Source organism: Hoplias malabaricus, chromosome 3, assembly GCF_029633855.1.
Source record: "Hoplias malabaricus isolate fHopMal1 chromosome 3, fHopMal1.hap1, whole genome shotgun sequence".
Taxonomy (NCBI): domain Eukaryota; kingdom Metazoa; phylum Chordata; class Actinopteri; order Characiformes; family Erythrinidae; genus Hoplias; species Hoplias malabaricus.
In genome coordinates, this window is record NC_089802.1 from 31,617,171 (window position 1) to 31,639,318 (window position 22,148).

The following is a 22,148-nucleotide window of genomic DNA, read 5'->3' on the forward strand; positions in this document are numbered from 1 at the left end:
ATACAGGCAGCCTTGTGTCTCGGCTTCTAACTTTCCAGCTCGTGCCACCGAGGACCTTCATCTTTCATCTCTCTGCTAACAACTGCACCTCACCCTGCCTCTTATGGTACTGTTCGCATTGACTTCAACCTGTCCTCTTATCTTCACAACCATGATGCTCCTAGCCCCTAAGTTCCAGTTATGCTCTCTCCTCAGGTGTTACCTTTGCCACCTCAAATTCAATTCACCTTCTTACATGCTGCCTCTTCTCTGGCACCTGTTTTTCATCATCATCTAGGCATTTTTGCTATATTTGAGTCAACATTCTACATTGCCCTCTTGCTTGAGCTCTTCAGCACCTTTGGATTTTGTCTCTTTCAGAGTTTTCTCCTGTGTGACAAACTGTCTTCTGTCTATCTTGCCATTCCTGTGGTGCTGACCCTTTTTTTTGGGGGGGGAAGAAGTATTTGGCCTCATCTGTCATCCCTCTAGATCACCCTTCCGTTCTCAATTCCCTCTATGCCATCGGAAAGGCACCACCAGGGCACACCTGCCAATGAAGGACATGTCGCTTTATTAATGCTGTCCCTCTGTAGTACTTGACTTCCAGGCTGCTACTAATCCACTTTCCACCTATTGTTGCCAGCCTCAGACCCCTCACCATTACCCAACCACCATCAACTACACTGGACTTAGCAACACTCTGTCCAATGCATCCAGTCTGATGCACTATCATGCTGGCCCCAGATTAATGTCTCTATTATTGTTACACTGTAGCTTAATGACATTTGGCTGGTATTTTAAAATTCTATTAGTAGGTGATCAATTTGATTTCTGCTGACGCGATGATCTTGGTCATCTTAAGACCAACTCTGGCATTTGATTACTCAAATTACCAATCACGCTAGAATTTCTGTCATCATAATCAATAAAGGACATTCAACTTACTCAAACTAATGCTATTTCTCTACCGTCTCACATGACACTCAGTCATACACCAGTTTATTAAAAGTAGTTCATTCATAGTCTCAGTAACCCCTGTCATTTACCTACACACAATCCAGGACACCAATTAAACCCTTGACCAGAGTACCTGAACCTGTCTGTTATGTAGCACTTAATGACCAGCACTCCAGTAAATTTTTGGGGGTCCGGCTTCACGCATTCATAAGCCACCCTGAACTCCTCCCCAAAGACTTCTGAGTTCACATCACCATTTCAGCCTCTACGGGTGTGGTTTGTACTAGCAAATTGAATGTATGTAATAACATAATTTTGGGAATAGGACCACGCTCAAACTCCTCCTCTCAGCCCTATATATACCCTGCAAATTCACGTCATTTCCGCATCAGACAAACTCGCTTCATTTAGTTCCGGAGACGGATCTCGACTGCTTCACTACGTCAGCTCACTCCTCCGTTATGGGTCATTCCTGCTGATCCCCATGTTCTGAGATGTGTTCAGCCATTATCAAACCCACCGAGCCTCCTGTTTTAAAAACCTTGCTCCCACCTCCACCTCGTCTCCAGCCTTTTCTCATATTAATTTATCCAATGGGGGTGGGGGGGTCCAGCTTCACTCGCATTCATAAGCCACCCTGAACTCCTCCCCAAAATCTTCTGAGTTCACCTCCCCATTTCAGCCTCTACAGGCGTGGTCGGTACTAGCAAATTAATCATTATATGTCATCACCTATAAGAAAATGAAGTTTAGAATTTATGCTTCAGGAATACTATTTCTTTCCTACCTGTAGTACTTTTTGTAGTGGTGGAAGTTGAAGGTTTTTCAGTGGTAGTACTTTTGGTACTGACACCTGAAATAAGTAATCGTTATATTAGTACTTTTGTATTAGTTGAAGTTGGAGATTTTAGTTTTAGTAGTAGTAGTACTTTTGGTGCTGACACCTGAAAGAAATTGCAAGTAGAAATAATCATGGAGAAGGCACATAACTCTATTTGGCAGGTTTACTAATATATTCTAATAATAATTTTGAAAAAATGTATAGTATTAGTGAAAGTTAATATATTATTGGAGTAATATTGGAATAAGTGTTCATGTTGGAAATTTGTAGCTGGTGTTAATTTCCCACTTGTAGCAGTTCTGGATGTACTTGTGAAGATTTTCCTTGTTGGAGTAGTGATTGAATTTATGCGACTGACACCTGAGAAAATAATTAAAACTACAAGTCTCAGGTAACTCAGTAAAGGAAAACCATAAACAACCTTTCTTCATTACCTGCAGAACTTGTTGGTGTTGTGGTGAAAGCTGGATTTATAGGAGCAGTGCTAATGACATTCAAGTCTAAAAATAAGTGACGTAGAAGAAATTATGGACAAGAACACAAAAGACAGTGGCAGATTACCGGTCAGATAACTAAAAATTTTGCAATAATGCCAACTAAGCTCTTTTCTGAAAATACTAAAGTTGCCTTTGTTGTGAAATCTGGACTTCTAAGAAGGGTGCTAAGGATGTTCTAGCCTGAAAATTACATATATCTTTTGTTGTTGTTGTCGTGGTAACCACTGGGTTTGAAGCAGCAGTAGTATTAATGTCCTCAACTGAAATATTAGTATGTAATGTAGATTTGACATTAAGAATTTTATGAAGATAGAAACAGGGAAGTATCCCACAATTTTACTGATAAATAAACAAACTCAAGTTTCAAAGTAAAAAAAAATATTTATAACATTACTACATGAAAAGATTCTCAGAATAATGAAACAACATTTTCATATCTGAAAGTTGTAGCTGGAGTTAGTCCTTACCTGCTTGACTTGTTGTGGTGGTGGGGGTGGTGTCCACTGGATTTGAGGGAGCAGTGATAGCAATAATGTCCTCAACTGAAATAAGTACATCAAGTAGATTTCTGCTTAAAAGTCCTAACCAGATGGATTCATGGAAGTAGTTCACAATTTTACTGATGAATAATCAACCTCATATTTTGAAAAATTAAAAGTAAAGCAAATACTTCTAATATTATTACATTAAAAAATCTCTGAATATATTAGTACCATCTATAAGTTAGACCTGGACTACTTCCTTACCTACTTCACTTGGGATCGTGGTGACCACTAGATTTTTTAGGGTAACTGAAATATTAATATGTAATGTAGATTTGAAATTAACACTTTTATGCAGATAGAAACATGGAAGTATCCCACAGTTCTACTGATAAATAACCAAACTCATACTTCAGAAGATTCAAGGTAAAAAAAAATTATAGCATAGTTACATGGAAAGTTTCTCAGAATAATGAAACAACATTTTCATATCTGAAAGTTATAGATGGAGTTAGTCCTTACCTGTTTCACCTGGTGGTGTTGTTGTGGTGGTGGTGGTGGAGTCCACTGGATTTGAGAGAGCAGTGGTAGTAATAACATCCTCAACTGAAATATAAGTACATAAAGTACATTTCCAATTAAAAATCCTAAGCAGATTGCTTATGGAAGTAGCACACAATTTTACTGATGAATAATCAACCACATTATTTTGAAAATTTCAAAGTAAAGCAAAATACTTCTAATATTATTACATTTTAAAAAATCTCTAGATATTGTAGTAACATCTGTAAGTTAGACTTGGACTTCTTCCTTACCTGCTTCACTTGGGATTGTTGTTACAACTGGATTTTTTAGGGGGGCAGTGGTCACATCTGTGAATGAGCAATTTCAAGTAGTTGAAACCATGGAACTAATCCATAAATTTAATGATGAATAACCAACCACACATTCTATAAGATTCAAATCAAAGCAATGGATCTGTATTGTATTACGATAAATAAAAACATTTTTCTCTGAAAGTTGAAGCAATATGTAATATCTGAAGCTGAGCTGGAAAACATCCCATCTGGAAATTGAAATAAAAGTTAATATCTGAAGCTTTAAGGTGGACTTCTTCTTTACCTGCTTCGCTTGTTGTTGTCGTGGTAACCACTGGATTTGAAGGAGCAGTGGTAGTAATAATGTCCTCAACTGAAATATAAATATGTAATGTAGATTTGAAATTAATCATTTTTTGTAGATAGAAACATGGAAGTATCCCACGGTTTTACCGATTAATAACCAAACTCATACTTCAGAAGTTTCAAGGGAAAAAAAAATATTTATAACATAATTACATAAAAAGATTCTCAGAATAATGAAACAACATTTTCATATCTGAAAGTTTTAGATGGAGTTAGTCCTTACCTGTTTCACTTGGTGTTGTTGTTGTGGTGGTGGTGGTGGTGTCCACTGGATTTGAGGGAGCAGTAGTAGTAATAATATCCTCAACTGAAATATATGTACATCAAGTACATTTCTGATTAAAAATCCTAATCAGATGGAATCATGGAAGTAGCTCACAATTTTACTGATAAGTAATCAACCTCATATTTTGAAACATTCTAGGTAAAGCAAATACCTCTAATATTATTACATTAAAAAATCTCTGAATATTGTTGTACCATCTCCTATCTATGAGTTAGACCTGGACTTCTTCCTTACCTGCTTCACTTGGGATCGTGGTGACGACTAGATTTTTTAGGGGGGCAGTGGTCACATCTGTGAATGAGCAATTTCAATTAGTTGAAACCATGGAACTAATCCATAACTTTAATGATAAATAACCAACCACACATTCTATAAGATTCAAATCAAAGCAATGGATCTGTGTTGTTTTATTATAAACAAAAATTTGTTTCTCTGAAAGTTGATGCAATATGTATTGTCTGAAGCTAAGCTGGAAAACATAATCTAGAAATTGAAATAAAAGTTAATATCTGAAGCTTTAATGTGGACTTCTTCTTTACCTGCTTCGCTTGTTGTTGTTGTGGTAAACACTGGGTTTGAAGTAGCAGTGGTAGTAATAATGTCCTCAACTGAAATATTAATATGTAATGTAGATATAAAATTAAGAATTTTATGCAGATAGAAACAAGGAAGTATCCCACAGTTTTACTGATAAATAAACAAACTCATACTTCAGAAGTTTCAAGGTAAAACAAATTATTTATAAAATAATTACATCAAAAGATTCTCAAAAAAATGAAACAACATTTTCATATCTGAAAGTTATAGATGGAGTTAGTCCTTACCTGTTTCACTTGGTGTTGTCGTTGTGGTGGTGGTGGTGTCCACTGGATTTGAGGGAGCAGTGGTAGTAATAACATCCTCAACTGAAATATAAGTACATCAAGTACATTTCTGATTAAAACTCCTAAGCAGATGGAATCATGGAAGTAGCTCACAATTTTACTGATAAGTAATCAAGCGCATATTTTGAAACATTCTAGGTAAAGCAAATACCTCTAATATTATTACATTTAAAAAAAATCTCTAAATATTGTTGCAGCATCTCCTATCTATAAGTTAGACCTGGACTTCTTCCTTACCTGCTTCACTTGGGATCGTGGTGACGACTGGATTTTTTAGGGGGGCAGTAGTCACATCTGTGAATGAGCAATTTCAAGTAGTTGAAACCATGGATGTAATCCATAGCTTTAATGATAAATAACCAACCACACATTCTAAAACATTCAAATTAAAGCAATGGATCTGTGTTGTTTTACGATAAACAAAAATTTGTTTCTCTGAAAGTTGATGCAATATGTATTATCTGAAGCTAAGCTGGAAAACATAATCTGGAAATTGAAATAAAAGTTAATATCTGAAGCTTTAATGTGGACTTCTTCTTTACCTGCTTCGCTTGTTGTTGTCGTCGTAAACACTGGGTTTGAAGTAGCAGTGGTAGTAATAATGTCCTCAACTGAAATATTAATATGTAATGTACAATTGAAATTAAGAATTTTATTCATATAGAAACATGGAAGTATCCCACAGTTTTACTGATAAATAAACAAACTCATACTTCAGAAGTTTCAAGGTAAAACAAAATATTTATAAAATAATTACATCAAAAGTTTCTCAAAAAATGAAACAACATTTTCATATCTGAAAGTTATAGATGGAGTTAGTCCTTACCTGTTTCACTTGGTGTTGTCGTTGTGGTGGTGGTGGTGTCCACTGGATTTGAGGGAGCAGTGGTAGTAATAACATCCTCAACTGAAATATAAGTACATCAAGTACATTTCTGATTAAAACTCCTAAGCAGATGGAATCGTGGAAGTAGCTCACAATTTTACTGATAAGGAATCAAGCGCATATTTTGAAACATTCTAGGTAAAGCAAATACCTCTAATATTATTACATTTAAAAAAAATCTCTAAATATTGTTGCAGCATCTCCTATCTATAAGTTAGACCTGGACTTCTTCCTTACCTGCTTCACTTGGGATCGTGGTGATGACTGGATTTTTTAGGGGGGCAGTAGTCACATCTGTGAATGAGCAATTTCAAGTAGTTGAAACCATGGATGTAATCCATAGCTTTAATGATATATAACCAACCACACATTCTACAAGATTCAAATTAAAGCAATGGATGTGTATTGTTTTACTATAAACAAAAATGTATTTCTCTGACAGTTGATGCAATATGTAATATCTGAAGCTAACCTGGAAAACATAATCTGGAAATTGAAATAAAAGTTAATATCTGAAGCTTTAATGTGGACTTCTTTACCTGCTTCGATTGTTGTTGTCACAGTGACCACTGGGTTTGAAGGAGCAGTGGTAGTAATAATGTCCTCAACTGAAATATTAATATGTAATGTACATTTGAAATTAAGAATTTTATGCAGATAGAAACATGGAAGTATCCCATGGTTTTACTGATAAATAAACAAACTCATACTACAGAAGTTTCAAGGTAAAACAAATTATTTATAATATAATTACATGAAAAGATTCTCAGAAGAATGAAACAACATTTTCATATCTGAATGTTATAGATGGAGTTAGTCCTTACCTGATTCACTTGGTGCTGTTGTTGTTGTGGTGGTGGTGTCCACTGGATTTGAGGGAGCAGTGGTAGTAATAATATTCTCAGCTGAAATATAAGTACATCAAGTACATTTCTGATTAAAAATCCTAATCAGATGGAATCATGGAAGTAGCTCACAATTTTACTGATAAGTAATCAACCTCATATTTTGAAACATTCTAGGTAAAGCAAATACCTCTAATATTATTACATTAAAAAATCTCGGAACATTGTTGTACCATCTCCTATCTATAAGTTAGACCTGGACTTCTTCCTTACCTGCTTCACTTGGAATCGTGGTGACATCTGGATTTTTTAGGGGGGCAGTGGTCACCTCTGTGAATGAGCAATTTCAAGTAGTTGAAACCTTGGATCTAATCCATAGCTTCAATGATATATAACCAACAACACATTCTACAAGATTCAAATCAAAGCAATGGATCTGTATTTTATGACAATAAACAAAAACTTGTTTCTCTGAAAATTGAAGCAATATGTAATATCTGAAGCTAAGCTGGAAAACATCATCTGGAAATTGAAATAAAAGTTAATATCTGAAACTTTAAGGTGGATTTCTTCTTTACCTGCTTCGCTTGTTGTTGTCGTGGTAAACACTGGGTTTGAAAGACCAGTGGTAGTAATAATGTCCTCAACTGAAATATTAATATGTAATGTAGATTTGAAATTAACAATTTTATGCAGATAGAAACATGGAAGTATCCCACGGTTTTACTGATAAATAAACAAACTCATACTTCAGAAGTTTCAAGGTAAAAATATATTATTTATAACATGATTACATGAAAAGATTCTCAGAATACTGAAAAAATATTTTCATATCTGAAAGTTTTAGATGGAGTTAGTCCTTACCTGTTTCACTTGGTGTTGTTGTTGTGGTGGTGGTGGTGGTGGTGTCCACTGGATTTGAGGGAGCAGTAGTAGTAATAATATACTCAACTGAAATATAAGTACATCAAGTACATTTCTGATTAAAAATCCTAATCAGATGGAATCATGGAAGTAGCTCACAATTTTACTGATAAGTAATCAACCTCATATTTTGAAACATTCTAGGTAAAGCAAATACCTCTAATATTATTACATTAAAAAATCTCTGAACATTGTTGTACCATCTCCTATCTATAAGTTAGACCTGGACTTCTTCCTTACCTGCTTCACTTGGAATCGTGGTGACATCTGGATTTTTTAGGGGGGCAGTGGTCACCTCTGTGAATGAGCAATTTCAAGTAGTTGAAACCTTGGATCTAATCCATAGCTTCAATGATATATAACCAACAACACATTCTACAAGATTCAAATCAAAGCAATGGATCTGTATTGTATGACAATAAACAAAAACTTGTTTCTCTGAAAGTTGAAGCAATATGTAATATCTGAAGCTAAGCTGGAAAACATAATCTGGAAATTGAAATAAAAGTTAATATCTGAAGCTTTAATGTGGACTTCTTTACCTGCTTCGATTGTTGTTGTCACAGTGACCACTGGGTTTGAAGGAGCAGTGGTAGTAATAATGTCCTCAACTGAAATATTAATATGTAATGTACATTTGAAATTAAGAATTTTATGCAGATAGAAACATGGAAGTATCCCATGGTTTTACTGATAAATAAACAAACTCATACTACAGAAGTTTCAAGGTAAAACATATTATTTATAATATAATTACATGAAAAGATTCTCAGAAGAATGAAACAACATTTTCATATCTGAATGTTATAGATGGAGTTAGTCCTTACCTGATTCACTTGGTGCTGTTGTTGTGGTGGTGGTGGTGTCCACTGGATTTGAGGGAGCAGTGGTAGTAATAATATTCTCAACTGAAATATAGGTACATCAAGTACATTTCTGATTAAAAATCCTAATCAGATGGAATCATGGAAGTAGCTCACAATTTTACTGATAAGTAATCAACCTCATATTTTGAAACATTCTAGGTAAAGCAAATACCTCTAATATTATTACATTAAAAAATCTCTGAACATTGTTGTACCATCTCCTATCTATAAGTTAGACCTGGACTTCTTCCTTACCTGCTTCACTTGGAATCGTGGTGACAACTGGATTTTTTAGGGGGGCAGTGGTCACCTCTGTGAATGAGCAATTTCAAGTAGTTGAAACCTTGGATCTAATCCATAGCTTCAATGATATATAACCAACAACACATTCTACAAGATTCAAATCAAAGCAATGGATCTGTATTGTATGACAATAAACAAAAACTTCTTTCTCTGAAAGTTGAAGCAATATGTAATATCTGAAGCTAAGCTGGAAAACATCATCTGGAAATTGAAATAAAAGTTAATATCTGAAACTTTAAGGTGGATTTCTTCTTTACCTGCTTCGCTTGTTGTTGTCGTGGTAAACACTGGGTTTGAAAGACCAGTGGTAGTAATAATGTCCTCAACTGAAATATTAATATGTAATGTAGATTTGAAATTAACAATTTTATGCAGATAGAAACATGGAAGTATCCCACGGTTTTACTGATAAATAAACAAACTCATACTTCAGAAGTTTCAAGGTAAAAATATATTATTTATAACATGATTACATGAAAAGATTCTCAGAATACTGAAAAAATATTTTCATATCTGAAAGTTTTAGATGGAGTTAGTCCTTACCTGTTTCACTTGGTGTTGTTGTTGTGGTGGTGGTGGTGGTGGTGTCCACTGGATTTGAGGGAGCAGTAGTAGTAATAATATCCTCAACTGAAATATAAGTACATCAAGTACATTTCTGATTAAAAATCCTAATCAGATGGAATCATGGAAGTAGCTCACAATTTTACTGATAAGTAATCAACCTCATATTTTGAAACATTTTAGGTAAAGCAAATACCTCTAATATTATTACATTAAAAAATCTCTGAACATTGTTGTACCATCTCCTATCTATAAGTTAGACCTGGACTTCTTCCTTACCTGCTTCACTTGGGATCGTGGTGACGACTGGATTTTTTAGGGGGGCAGTAGTTACATCTGTGAATGAGCAATTTCAAGTAGTTGAAACCATGGATGTAATCCATAGCTTTAATGATAAATAACCAACCACACATTCTAAAACATTCAAATTAAAGCAATGGATCTGTGTTGTTTTACGATAAACAAAAATTTGTTTCTCTGAAAGTTGATGCAATATGTATTATCTGAAGCTAAGCTGGAAAACGTAATTTGGAAATTGAAATAAAAGTTAATATCTGAAGCTTTAATGTGGACTTCTTCTTTACCTGCTTCGCTTGTTGTTGTCGTGGTAAACACTGGGTTTGAAGGAGCAGTGGTAGTAATAATGTCCTCAACTGAAATATTAATATGTAATGTAGATATGAAATTAAGAATTTTATGCAGATAGAAACAAGGAAGTATCCCACAGTTTTACTGATAAATAAACAAACTCATACTTCAGAAGTTTCAAGGTAAAACAAATTATTTATAAAATAATTACATCAAAAGATTCTCAAAAAAATGAAACAACATTTTCATATCTGAAAGTTATAGATGGAGTTAGTCCTTACCTGTTTCACTTGGTGTTGTCGTTGTGGTGGTGGTGGTGTCCACTGGATTTGAGGGAGCAGTGGTAGTAATAACATCCTCAACTGAAATATAAGTACATCAAGTACATTTCTGATTAAAACTCCTAAGCAGATGGAATCGTGGAAGTAGCTCACAATTTTACTGATAAGTAATCAAGCGCATATTTTGAAACATTCTAGGTAAAGCAAATACCTCTAATATTATTACATTTAAAAAAATCTCTAAATATTGTTGCAGCATCTCCTATTTATAAGTTAGACCTGGACTTCTTCCTTACCTGCTTCACTTGGGATCGTGGTGATGACTGGATTTTTTAGGGGGGCAGTAGTCACATCTGTGAATGAGCAATTTCAAGTAGTTGAAGCCATGGATGTAATCCATAGCTTTAATGATATATAACCAACCACACATTCTACAAGATTCAAATTAAAGCAATGGATGTGTATTGTTTTACTATAAACAAAAGTGTATTTCTCTGACAGTTGATGCAATATGTAATATCTGAAGCTAAGCTGGAAAACATAATCTGGAAATTGAAATAAAAGTTAATATCTGAAGCTTTAATGTGGACTTCTTCTTTACCTGCTTCGATTGTTGTTGTCACAGTGACCACTGGGTTTGAAGGAGCAGTGGTAGTAATAATGTCCTCAACTGAAATATTAATATGTAATGTAGATATGAAATTAAGAATTTTATGCAGATAGAAACAAGGAAGTATCCCACAGTTTTACTGATAAATAAACAAACTCATACTTCAGAAGTTTCAAGGTAAAACAAATTATTTAAAATATAATTACATGAAAAGATTCTCAAAATAATGAAATAACATTTTCATATCTGAAAGTTATAGATGGAGTTAGTCCTTACCTGTTTCACTTGGTGTTGTTGTTGTGGTGGTGGTGGTGATGGTGTCCACTGGATTTGAGGGAGCAGTAGTAGTAATAATATACTCAACTGAAATATAAGTACATCAAGTACATTTCTGATTAAAAATCCTAATCAGATGGAATCATGGAAGTAGCTCACAATTTTACTGATAAGTAATCAACCTCATATTTTGAAACATTCTAGGTAAAGCAAATACCTCTAATATTATTACATTAAAAAATCTCTGAACATTGTTGTACCATCTCCTATCTATAAGTTAGACCTGGACTTCTTCCTTACCTGCTTCACTTGGGATCGTGGTGACGACTGGATTTTTTAGGGGGGCAGTAGTCACATCTGTGAATGAGCAATTTCAAGTAGTTGAAACCATGGATGTAATCCATAGCTTTAATGATATATAACCAACCACACATTCTACAAGATTCAAATTAAAGCAATGGATGTGTATTGTTTTACTATAAACAGAAATGTATTTCTCTGACAGTTGATGCAATATGTAATATCTGAAGCTAACCTGGAAAACATAATCTGGAAATTGAAATAAAAGTTAATATCTGAAGCTTTAATGTGGACTTCTTCTTTACCTGCTTCGATTGTTGTTGTCACAGTGACCACTGGGTTTGAAGGAGCAGTGGTAGTAATAATGTCCTCAACTGAAATATTAATATGTAATGTACATATGAAATTAAGAATTTTATGCAGATAGAAACATGGAAGTATCTCATGGTTTTACTGATAAATAAACAAACTCATACTACAGAAGTTTCAAGGTAAAACAAATTATTTATAATATAATTACATGAAAAGATTCTCAGAAGAATGAAACAACATTTTCATATCTGAATGTTATAGATGGAGTTAGTCCTTACCTGATTCACTTGGTGCTGTTGTTGTGGTGGTGGTGGTGTCCACTGGATTTGAAGGAGCAGTGGTAGTAATAATATTCTCAACTGAAATATAAGTACATCAAGTACATTTCTGATTAAAAATCCTAATCAGATGGAATCATGGAAGTAGCTCACAATTTTACTGATAAGTAATCAACCTCATATTTTGAAACATTCTAGGTAAAGCAAATACCTCTAATATTATTACATTAAAAAATCTCTGAACATTGTTGTACCATCTCCTATCTATAAGTTAGACCTGGACTTCTTCCTTACCTGCTTCACTTGGAATCGTGGTGACAACTGGATTTTTTAGGGGGGCAGTGGTCACCTCTGTGAATGAGCAATTTCAAGTAGTTGAAACCTTGGATCTAATCCATAGCTTCAATGATATATAACCAACAACACATTCTACAAGATTCAAATCAAAGCAATGGATCTGTATTGTATGACAATAAACAAAAACTTCTTTCTCTGAAAGTTGAAGCAATATGTAATATCTGAAGCTAAGCTGGAAAACATCATCTGGAAATTGAAATAAAAGTTAATATCTGAAACTTTAAGGTGGATTTCTTCTTTACCTGCTTCGCTTGTTGTTGTCGTGGTAAACACTGGGTTTGAAAGACCAGTGGTAGTAATAATGTCCTCAACTGAAATATTAATATGTAATGTAGATTTGAAATTAACAATTTCATGCAGATAGAAACATGGAAGTATCCCACGGTTTTACTGATAAATAACCAAACTCATACTTCAGAAGTTTCAAGGTAAAAATATATTATTTATGACATGATTACATGAAAAGATTCTCAGAATACTGAAAAAATATTTTCATATCTGAAAGTTTTAGATGGAGTTAGTCCTTACCTGTTTCACTTGGTGTTGTTGTTGTGGTGGTGGTGGTGGTGGTGTCCACTGGATTTGAGGGAGCAGTAGTAGTAATAATATACTCAACTGAAATATAAGTACATCAAGTACATTTCTGATTAAAAATCCTAATCAGATGGAATCATGGAAGTAGCTCACAATTTTACTGATAAGTAATCAACCTCATATTTTGAAACATTCTAGGTAAAGCAAATACCTCTAATATTATTACATTAAAAAATTTCTGAATATGGTTGTACCATCTCCTATCTATGAGTTAAACCTGGAATTCTTCCTTACCTGCTTCACTTGGGATCGTGGTGACGACTGGATTTCTTAGGGGGGCAGTGGTCACATCTGTGAATGAGCAATTTCAATTAGTTGAAACCATGGAAGTAATCCATAAATTTAATGATAATTAACCAACCACAAATTCTATAAGATTCAAATCAAAGCAATGGATCTGTATTGTATTATGATAAATAAAAACATTTTTCTCTGAAAGTTGAAGCAATATGTAGTATCTGAAGCTAAGCTGGAAAACATCATCTGGAAAGTGAAATAAAAGTTAATATCTGAAGCTTTAAGGTGGACTTCTTCTTTACCTGCTTCGCTTGTTGTTGTCATGGTAACCACTGGGTTTGAAGGAGCAGTGGTAGTAATAATGTCCTCAACTGAAATATTAATATGTAATGTAGATATGAAATTAAGAATTTTATGCAGATAGAAACAAGGAAGTATCCCACAGTTTTACTGATAAATAAACAAACTCATACTTCAGAAGTTTCAAGGTAAAAATATATTATTTATGACATGATTACATGAAAAGATTCTCAGAATACTGAAAAAATATTTTCATATCTGAAAGTTTTAGATGGAGTTAGTCCTTACCTGTTTCACTTGGTGTTGTTGTTGTGGTGGTGGTGGTGGTGGTGTCCACTGGATTTGAGGGAGCAGTAGTAGTAATAATATACTCAACTGAAATATAAGTACATCAAGTACATTTCTGATTAAAAATCCTAATCAGATGGAATCATGGAAGTAGCTCACAATTTTACTGATAAGTAATCAACCTCATATTTTGAAACATTCTAGGTAAAGCAAATACCTCTAATATTATTACATTAAAAAATCTCTGAATATTGTTGTACCATCTCCTATCTATGAGTTAAACCTGGAATTCTTCCTTACCTGCTTCACTTGGGATCGTGGTGACGACTGGATTTTTTAGGGGGGCAGTGGTCACATCTGTGAATGAGCAATTTCAATTAGTTGAAACCATGGAAGTAATCCATAAATTTAATGATAAATAACCAACCACACATTCTATAAGATTCAAATCAAAGCAATGGATCTGTATTGTATTATGATAAATAAAAACATTTTTCTCTGAAAGTTGAAGCAATATCTAATATCTGAAGCTAAGCTGGAAAACATCATCTGGAAATTGAAATAAAAGTTAATATCTGAAGCTTTAAGGTGGACTTCTTCTTTACCTGCTTCGCTTGTTGTTGTCATGGTAACCACTGGGTTTGAAGGAGCAGTGGTAGTAATAATGTCCTCAACTGAAATATTAATATGTAATGTAGATATGAAATTAAGAATTTTATGCAGATAGAAACAAGGAAGTATCCCACAGTTTTACTGATAAATAAACAAACTCATACTTCAGAAGTTTCAAGGTAAAACAAATTATTTAAAATATAATTACATGAAAAGATTCTCAAAATAATGAAATAACATTTTCATATCTGAAAGTTATATATGGAGTTAGTCCTTACCTGTTTCACTTGGTGTTGTTGTTGTGGTGGTGGTGGTGGTGGTGTCCACTGGATTTGAGGGAGCAGTAGTAGTAATAATATCCTCAACTGAAATATAAGTACATCAAGTACATTTCTGATTAAAAATCCTAATCAGATGGAATCATGGAAGTAGCTCACAATTTTACTGATAAGTAATCAACCTCATATTTTGAAACATTCTAGGTAAAGCAAATACCTCTAATATTATTACATTAAAAAATCTCTGAATATTGTTGTACCATCTCCTATCTATGAGTTAAACCTGGAATTCTTCCTTACCTGCTTCACTTGGGATCGTGGTGACGACTGGATTTTTTAGGGGGGCAGTGGTCACATCTGTGAATGAGCAATTTCAATTAGTTGAAACCATGGAAGTAATCCATAAATTTAATGATAAATAACCAACCACACATTCTATAAGATTCAAATCAAAGCAATGGATCTGTATTGTATGACAATAAACAAAAACTTGTTTCTCTGAAAGTTGAAGCAATATGTAATATCTGAAGCTAAGCTGGAAAACATCATCTGGAAATTGAAATAAAAGTTAATATCTGAAACTTTAAGGTGGATTTCTTCTTTACCTGCTTCGCTTGTTGTTGTCGTGGTAAACACTGGGTTTGAAAGACCAGTGGTAGTAATAATGTCCTCAACTGAAATATTAATATGTAATGTAGATTTGAAATTAACAATTTTATGCAGATAGAAACATGGAAGTATCCCACGGTTTTACTGATAAATAAACAAACTCATACTTCAGAAGTTTCAAGGTAAAAATATATTATTTATAACATGATTACATGAAAAGATTCTCAGAATACTGAAAAAATATTTTCATATCTGAAAGTTTTAGATGGAGTTAGTCCTTACCTGTTTCACTTGGTGTTGTTGTTGTGGTGGTGGTGGTGGTGGTGTCCACTGGATTTGAGGGAGCAGTAGTAGTAATAATATACTCAACTGAAATATAAGTACATCAAGTACATTTCTGATTAAAAATCCTAATCAGATGGAATCATGGAAGTAGCTCACAATTTTAATGATAAGTAATCAACCTCATATTTTGAAACATTCTAGGTAAAGCAAATACCTCTAATATTATTACATTAAAAAATCTCTGAATATTGTTGTACCATCTCCTATCTATGAGTTAAACCTGGAATTCTTCCTTACCTGCTTCACTTGGGATCGTGGTGACGACTGGATTTTTTAGGGGGGCAGTGGTCACATCTGTGAATGAGCAATTTCAATTAGTTGAAACCATGGAAGTAATCCATAAATTTAATGATAAATAATCAACCACAAATTCTATGAGATTCAAATCAAAGCAATGGATCTGTATTGTATTATGATAAATAAAAACATTTTTCTCTGAAAGTTGAAGCAATATCTAATATCTGAAGCTAAGCTGGAAAACATCATCTGGAAATTGAAATAAAAGTTAATATCTGAAGCTTTAAGGTGGACTTTTTCTTTACCTGCTTCGCTTGTTGTTGTCATGGTAACCACTGGGTTTGAAGGAGCAGTGGTAGTAATAATGTCCTCAACTGAAATATTAATATGTAATGTAGATATGAAATTAAGAATTTTATGCAGATAGAAACAAGGAAGTATCCCACAGTTTTACTGATAAATAAACAAACTCATACTTCAGAAGTTTCAAGGTAAAACAAATTATTTAAAATATAATTACATGAAAAGATTCTCAAAATAATGAAATAACATTTTCATATCTGAAAGTTATAGATGGAGTTAGTCCTTACCTGTTTCACTTGGTGTTGTTGTTGTGGTGGTGGTGGTGGTGGTGTCCACTGGATTTGAGGGAGCAGTAGTAGTAATAATATCCTCAACTGAAATATAAATACATCAAGTACATTTCTGATTAAAAATCCTAATCAGATGGAATCATGGAAGTAGCTCACAATTTTACTGATAAGTAATCAACCTCATATTTTGAAACATTCTAGGTAAAGCAAATACCTCTAATATTATTACATTAAAAAATCTCTGAACATTGTTTTACCATCTCCTATCTATAAGTTAGACCTGGACTTCTTCCTTACCTGCTTCACTTGGGATCGTGGTGACGACTGGATTTTTTAGGGGGGCAGTAGTTACATCTGTGAATGAGCAATTTCAAGTAGTTGAAACCATGGATGTAATCCATAGCTTTAATGATAAATAACCAACCACACATTCTAAAACATTCAAATTAAAGCAATGGATCTGTGTTGTTTTACGATAAACAAAAATTTGTTTCTCTGAAAGTTGATGCAATATGTATTATCTGAAGCTAAGCTGGAAAACATAATCTGGAAATTGAAATAAAAGTTAATATCTGAAGCTTTAATGTGGACTTCTTCTTTACCTGCTTCGCTTGTTGTTGTCGTGGTAAACACTGGGTTTGAAGGAGCAGTGGTAGTAATAATGTCCTCAACTGAAATATTAATATGTAATGTAGATATGAAATTAAGAATTTTATGCAGATAGAAACAAGGAAGTATCCCACAGTTTTACTGATAAATAAACAAACTCATACTTCAGAAGTTTCAAGGTAAAACAAATTATTTATAAAATAATTACATCAAAAGATTCTCAAAAAAATGAAACAACATTTTCATATCTGAAAGTTATAGATGGAGTTAGTCCTTACCTGTTTCACTTGGTGTTGTCGTTGTGGTGGTGGTGGTGTCCACTGGATTTGAGGGAGCAGTGGTAGTAATAACATCCTCAACTGAAATATAAGTACATCAAGTACATTTCTGATTAAAACTCCTAAGCAGATGGAATCGTGGAAGTAGCTCACAATTTTACTGATAAGTAATCAACCTCATATTTTGAAACATTCTAGGTAAAGCAAATACCTCTAATATTATTACATTAAAAAATCTCTGAACATTGTTTTACCATCTCCTATCTATAAGTTAGACCTGGACTTCTTCCTTACCTGCTTCACTTGGGATCGTGGTGACGACTGGATTTTTTAGGGGGGCAGTAGTTACATCTGTGAATGAGCAATTTCAAGTAGTTGAAACCATGGATGTAATCCATAGCTTTAATGATAAATAACCAACCACACATTCTAAAACATTCAAATTAAAGCAATGGATCTGTGTTGTTTTACGATAAACAAAAATTTGTTTCTCTGAAAGTTGATGCAATATGTATTATCTGAAGCTAAGCTGGAAAACATAATCTGGAAATTGAAATAAAAGTTAATATCTGAAGCTTTAATGTGGACTTCTTCTTTACCTGCTTCGCTTGTTGTTGTCGTGGTAAACACTGGGTTTGAAGGAGCAGTGGTAGTAATAATGTCCTCAACTGAAATATTAATAAGTAATGTAGATATGAAATTAAGAATTTTATGCAGATAGAAACAAGGAAGTATCCCACAGTTTTACTGATAAATAAACAAACTCATACTTCAGAAGTTTCAAGGTAAAACAAATTATTTATAAAATAATTACATCAAAAGATTCTCAAAAAAATGAAACAACATTTTCATATCTGAAAGTTATAGATGGAGTTAGTCCTTACCTGTTTCACTTGGTGTTGTCGTTGTGGTGGTGGTGGTGTCCACTGGATTTGAGGGAGCAGTGGTAGTAATAACATCCTCAACTGAAATATAAGTACATCAAGTACATTTCTGATTAAAACTCCTAAGCAGATGGAATCGTGGAAGTAGCTCACAATTTTACTGATAAGTAATCAAGCGCATATTTTGAAACATTCTAGGTAAAGCAAATACCTCTAATATTATTACATTTAAAAAAATCTCTAAATATTGTTGCAGCATCTCCTATCTATAAGTTAGACCTGGACTTCTTCCTTACCTGCTTCACTTGGGATCGTGGTGACGACTGGATTTTTTAGGGGGCCAGTAGTCACATCTGTGAATGAGCAATTTCAATTAGTTGAAACCATGGAACTAATCCATAAATTTAATGATAAATAACCAACCACACATTCTATAAGATTCAAATCAAAGCAATGGATCTGTATTGTATTATGATAAATAAAACCTTTTTCTCTGAAAGCTGAAGCAATATGTAATATCTGAAGCTAAGCTGGAAAACATCATCTGGAAATTGAAATAAAAGTTAATATCTGAAGCTTTAAGGTGGACTTCTTCTTTACCTGCTTCGCTTGTTGTTGTCATGGTAACCACTGGGTTTGAAGGAGCAGTGGTAGTAATAATGTCCTCAACTGAAATATTAATATGTAATGTAGACATGAAATTAAGAATTTTATGCAGATAGAAACAAGGAAGTATCCCACAGTTTTACTGATAAATAAACAAACTCATACTTCAGAAGTTTCAAGGTAAAACAAATTATTTAAAATATAATTACATGAAAAGATTCTCAAAATAATGAAACAACATTTTCATATCTGAAAGTTATAGATGGAGTTAGTCCTTACCTGTTTCACTTGGTGTTGTTGTTGTGGTGGTGGTGGTGGTGGTGTCCACTGGATTTGAGGGAGCAGTAGTAGTAATAACATCCTCAACTGAAATATAAGTACATCAAGTACATTTCTGATTAAAAATCCTAATCAGATGGAATCATGGAAGTAGCTCACAATTTTACTGAGAAGTAATCAACCTCATATTTTGAAACATTCTAGGTAAAGCAAATACCTCTAATATTATTACATTAAAAAATCTCTGAACATTGTTGTACCATCTCCTATCTATAAGTTAGACCTGGACTTCTTCCTTACCTGCTTCACTTGGAATCGTGGTGACATCTGGATTTTTTAGGGGGGCAGTGGTCACCTCTGTGAATGAGCAATTTCAAGTAGTTGAAACCTTGGATCTAATCCATAACTTTAATGATAAATAACCAACCACACATTCTAAAATATTCAAATTAAAGCAATGGATCTGTGATGTTTTACGATAAACAAAAATTAGTTTCTCTGAAAGTTGATGCAGTATGTATTATCTGAAGCTAAGCTGGAAAACATAATCTGGAAATTGAAATAAAAGTTAATATCTGAAGCTTTAATGTGGACTTCTTCTTTACCTGCTTCGCTTGTTGTTGTCGTGGTAAACACTGGGTTTGAAGGAGCAGTGGTAGTAATAATGTCCTCAACTGAAATATTAATATGTAATGTAGATATGAAATTAAGAGTTTTATGCAGATAGAAACAAGGAAGTATCCCACAGTTTTACTGATAAATAAACAAACTCATACTTCAGAAGTTTCAAGGTAAAACAAATTATTTATAATATAATTACATGAAAAGATTCTCAGAAGAATGAAACAACATTTTCATATCTGAAAGTTATAGATGGAGTTAGTCCTTACCTGATTCACTTGGTGCTGTTGTTGTGGTGGTGGTGGTGTCCACTGGATTTGAGGGAGCAGTGGTAGTAATAACATCCTCAACTGAAATATAAGTACATCAAGTACATTTCTGATTAAAAATCCTAATCAGATGGAATCATGTAAGTAGCTCACAATTTTACTGATAAGTAATCAACCTCATATTTTGAAACATTCTAGGTAAAGCAAATACCTCTAATATTATTACATTTAAAAAAATCTCTAAATATTATTGCAGCATCTCCTATCTATAAGTTAGACCTGGACTTCTTCCTTACCTGCGTCACTTGGGATCGTGGTGACGACTGGATTTTTTAGGGGGGCAGTAGTCACATCTGTGAATGAGCAATTTCAATTAGTTGAAACCATGGAACTAATCCATAAATTTAATGATAAATAACCAACCACACATTCTAAAATATTCAAATTAAAGCAATGGATCTGTGTTGTTTTACGATAAACAAAAATTTGTTTCTCTGAAAGTTGATGCAGTATGTATTATCTGAAGCTAAGCTGGAAAACATAATCTGGAAATTGAAATAAAAGTTAATATCTGAAGCTTTAATGTGGACTTCTTCTTTACCTGCTTCGCTTGTTGTTGTCGTGGTAAACACTGGGTTTGAAGGAGCAGTGGTAGTAATAATGTCCTCAACTGAAATATTAATATGTAATGTAGATATGAAATTAAGAATTTTATGCAGATAGAAACAAGGAAGTATCCCACAGTTTTACTGATAAATAAACAAACTCATACTTCAGAAGTTTCAAGGTAAAACAAATTATTTATAATATAATTACATGAAAAGATTCTCAGAAGAATGAAACAACATTTTCATATCTGAATGTTATAGATGGAGTTAGTCCTTACCTGATTCACTTGGTGCTGTTGTTGTGGTGGTGGTGGTGTCCACTGGATTTGAGGGAGCAGTGGTAGTAATAATATTCTCAACTGAAATATAAGTACATCAAGTACATTTCTGATTAAACATCCTAATCAGATGGAATCATGTAAGTAGCTCACAATTTTACTGATAAGTAATCAACCTCATATTTTGAAACATTCTAGGTAAAGCAAATACCTCTAATATTATTACATTTAAAAAAATCTCTAAATATTGTTGCAGCATCTCCTATCTATAAGTTAGACCTGGACTTCTTCCTTACCTGCTTCACTTGGGATCGTGGTGACGACTGGATTTTTTAGGGGGGCAGTAGTCACATCTGTGAATGAGCAATTTCAATTAGTTGAAACCATGGAACTAATCCATAAATTTAATGATAAATAACCAACCACACATTCTATAAGATTCAAATCAAAGCAATGGATCTGTATTGTATTATGATAAATAAAAACATTTTTCTCTGAAAGCTGAAGCAATATGTATTATCTGAAGCTGGGCTGGAAAACATAATCTGGAAATTGAAATAAAAGTTAATATCTGAAGCTTTAATGTGGACTTCTTCTTTACCTGCTTCGCTTGTTGTTGTCGTGGTAAACACTGGGTTTGAAGGAGCAGTGGTAGTAATAATGTCCTCAACTGAAATATTAATATGTAATGTACAATTGAAATTAAGAATTTTATTCATATAGAAACATGGAAGTATCCCACAGTTTTACTGATAAATAAACAAACTCATACTTCAGAAGTTTCAAGGTAAAACAAATTATTTATAAAATAATTAAATCAAAAGATTCTCAAAAAAATGAAACAACATTTTCATATCTGAAAGTTATAGATGGAGTTAGTCCTTACCTGTTTCACTTGGTGTTGTTGTTGTGGTGGTGGTGGTGGTGGTGTCCACTGGATTTGAGGGAGCAGTAGTAGTAATAACATCCTCAACTGAAATATAAGTACATCAAGTACATTTCTGATTAAAAATCCTAATCAGATGGAATCATGGAAGTAGCTCACAATTTTACTGATAAGTAATCAACCTCATATTTTGAAACATTCTAGGTAAAGCAAATACCTCTAATATTATTACAT

The 22,148-nt window shown here is 33.5% G+C and overlaps 1 protein-coding gene across 1 annotated transcript in view; it reads right to left on the minus strand.

Moving 5' to 3' along the window:
* The window catches only part of LOC136691409 (mucin-2-like), a 61,247-nt gene that overhangs the window by 6,643 nt on the left and 32,456 nt on the right, over positions 1-22,148 (minus strand). The window contains exons 39-71 of the mRNA XM_066663971.1: positions 21,915-22,001; positions 21,029-21,109; positions 20,439-20,495; positions 20,143-20,223; positions 19,253-19,339; positions 18,664-18,720; positions 18,368-18,448; positions 17,484-17,564; positions 16,594-16,680; positions 16,004-16,060; positions 15,704-15,790; positions 15,113-15,169; positions 14,813-14,899; positions 14,223-14,279; positions 13,923-14,009; positions 13,332-13,388; positions 13,032-13,118; positions 12,147-12,227; positions 11,257-11,343; positions 10,371-10,451; positions 9,481-9,567; positions 8,596-8,676; positions 7,709-7,795; positions 6,824-6,904; positions 5,940-6,020; positions 5,054-5,134; positions 4,167-4,250; positions 3,882-3,950; positions 3,575-3,631; positions 3,282-3,365; positions 2,745-2,819; positions 2,215-2,280; positions 1,727-1,792 (exon numbers count right to left, since the gene is read on the minus strand). Of these exons, the coding sequence (XP_066520068.1) occupies positions 1,727-1,792; positions 2,215-2,280; positions 2,745-2,819; positions 3,282-3,365; positions 3,575-3,631; positions 3,882-3,950; positions 4,167-4,250; positions 5,054-5,134; positions 5,940-6,020; positions 6,824-6,904; positions 7,709-7,795; positions 8,596-8,676; positions 9,481-9,567; positions 10,371-10,451; positions 11,257-11,343; positions 12,147-12,227; positions 13,032-13,118; positions 13,332-13,388; positions 13,923-14,009; positions 14,223-14,279; positions 14,813-14,899; positions 15,113-15,169; positions 15,704-15,790; positions 16,004-16,060; positions 16,594-16,680; positions 17,484-17,564; positions 18,368-18,448; positions 18,664-18,720; positions 19,253-19,339; positions 20,143-20,223; positions 20,439-20,495; positions 21,029-21,109; positions 21,915-22,001 (2,523 nt within the window). The remainder of the gene's footprint in view (positions 1-1,726; positions 1,793-2,214; positions 2,281-2,744; positions 2,820-3,281; positions 3,366-3,574; positions 3,632-3,881; positions 3,951-4,166; positions 4,251-5,053; positions 5,135-5,939; positions 6,021-6,823; positions 6,905-7,708; positions 7,796-8,595; positions 8,677-9,480; positions 9,568-10,370; positions 10,452-11,256; positions 11,344-12,146; positions 12,228-13,031; positions 13,119-13,331; positions 13,389-13,922; positions 14,010-14,222; positions 14,280-14,812; positions 14,900-15,112; positions 15,170-15,703; positions 15,791-16,003; positions 16,061-16,593; positions 16,681-17,483; positions 17,565-18,367; positions 18,449-18,663; positions 18,721-19,252; positions 19,340-20,142; positions 20,224-20,438; positions 20,496-21,028; positions 21,110-21,914; positions 22,002-22,148) is intronic.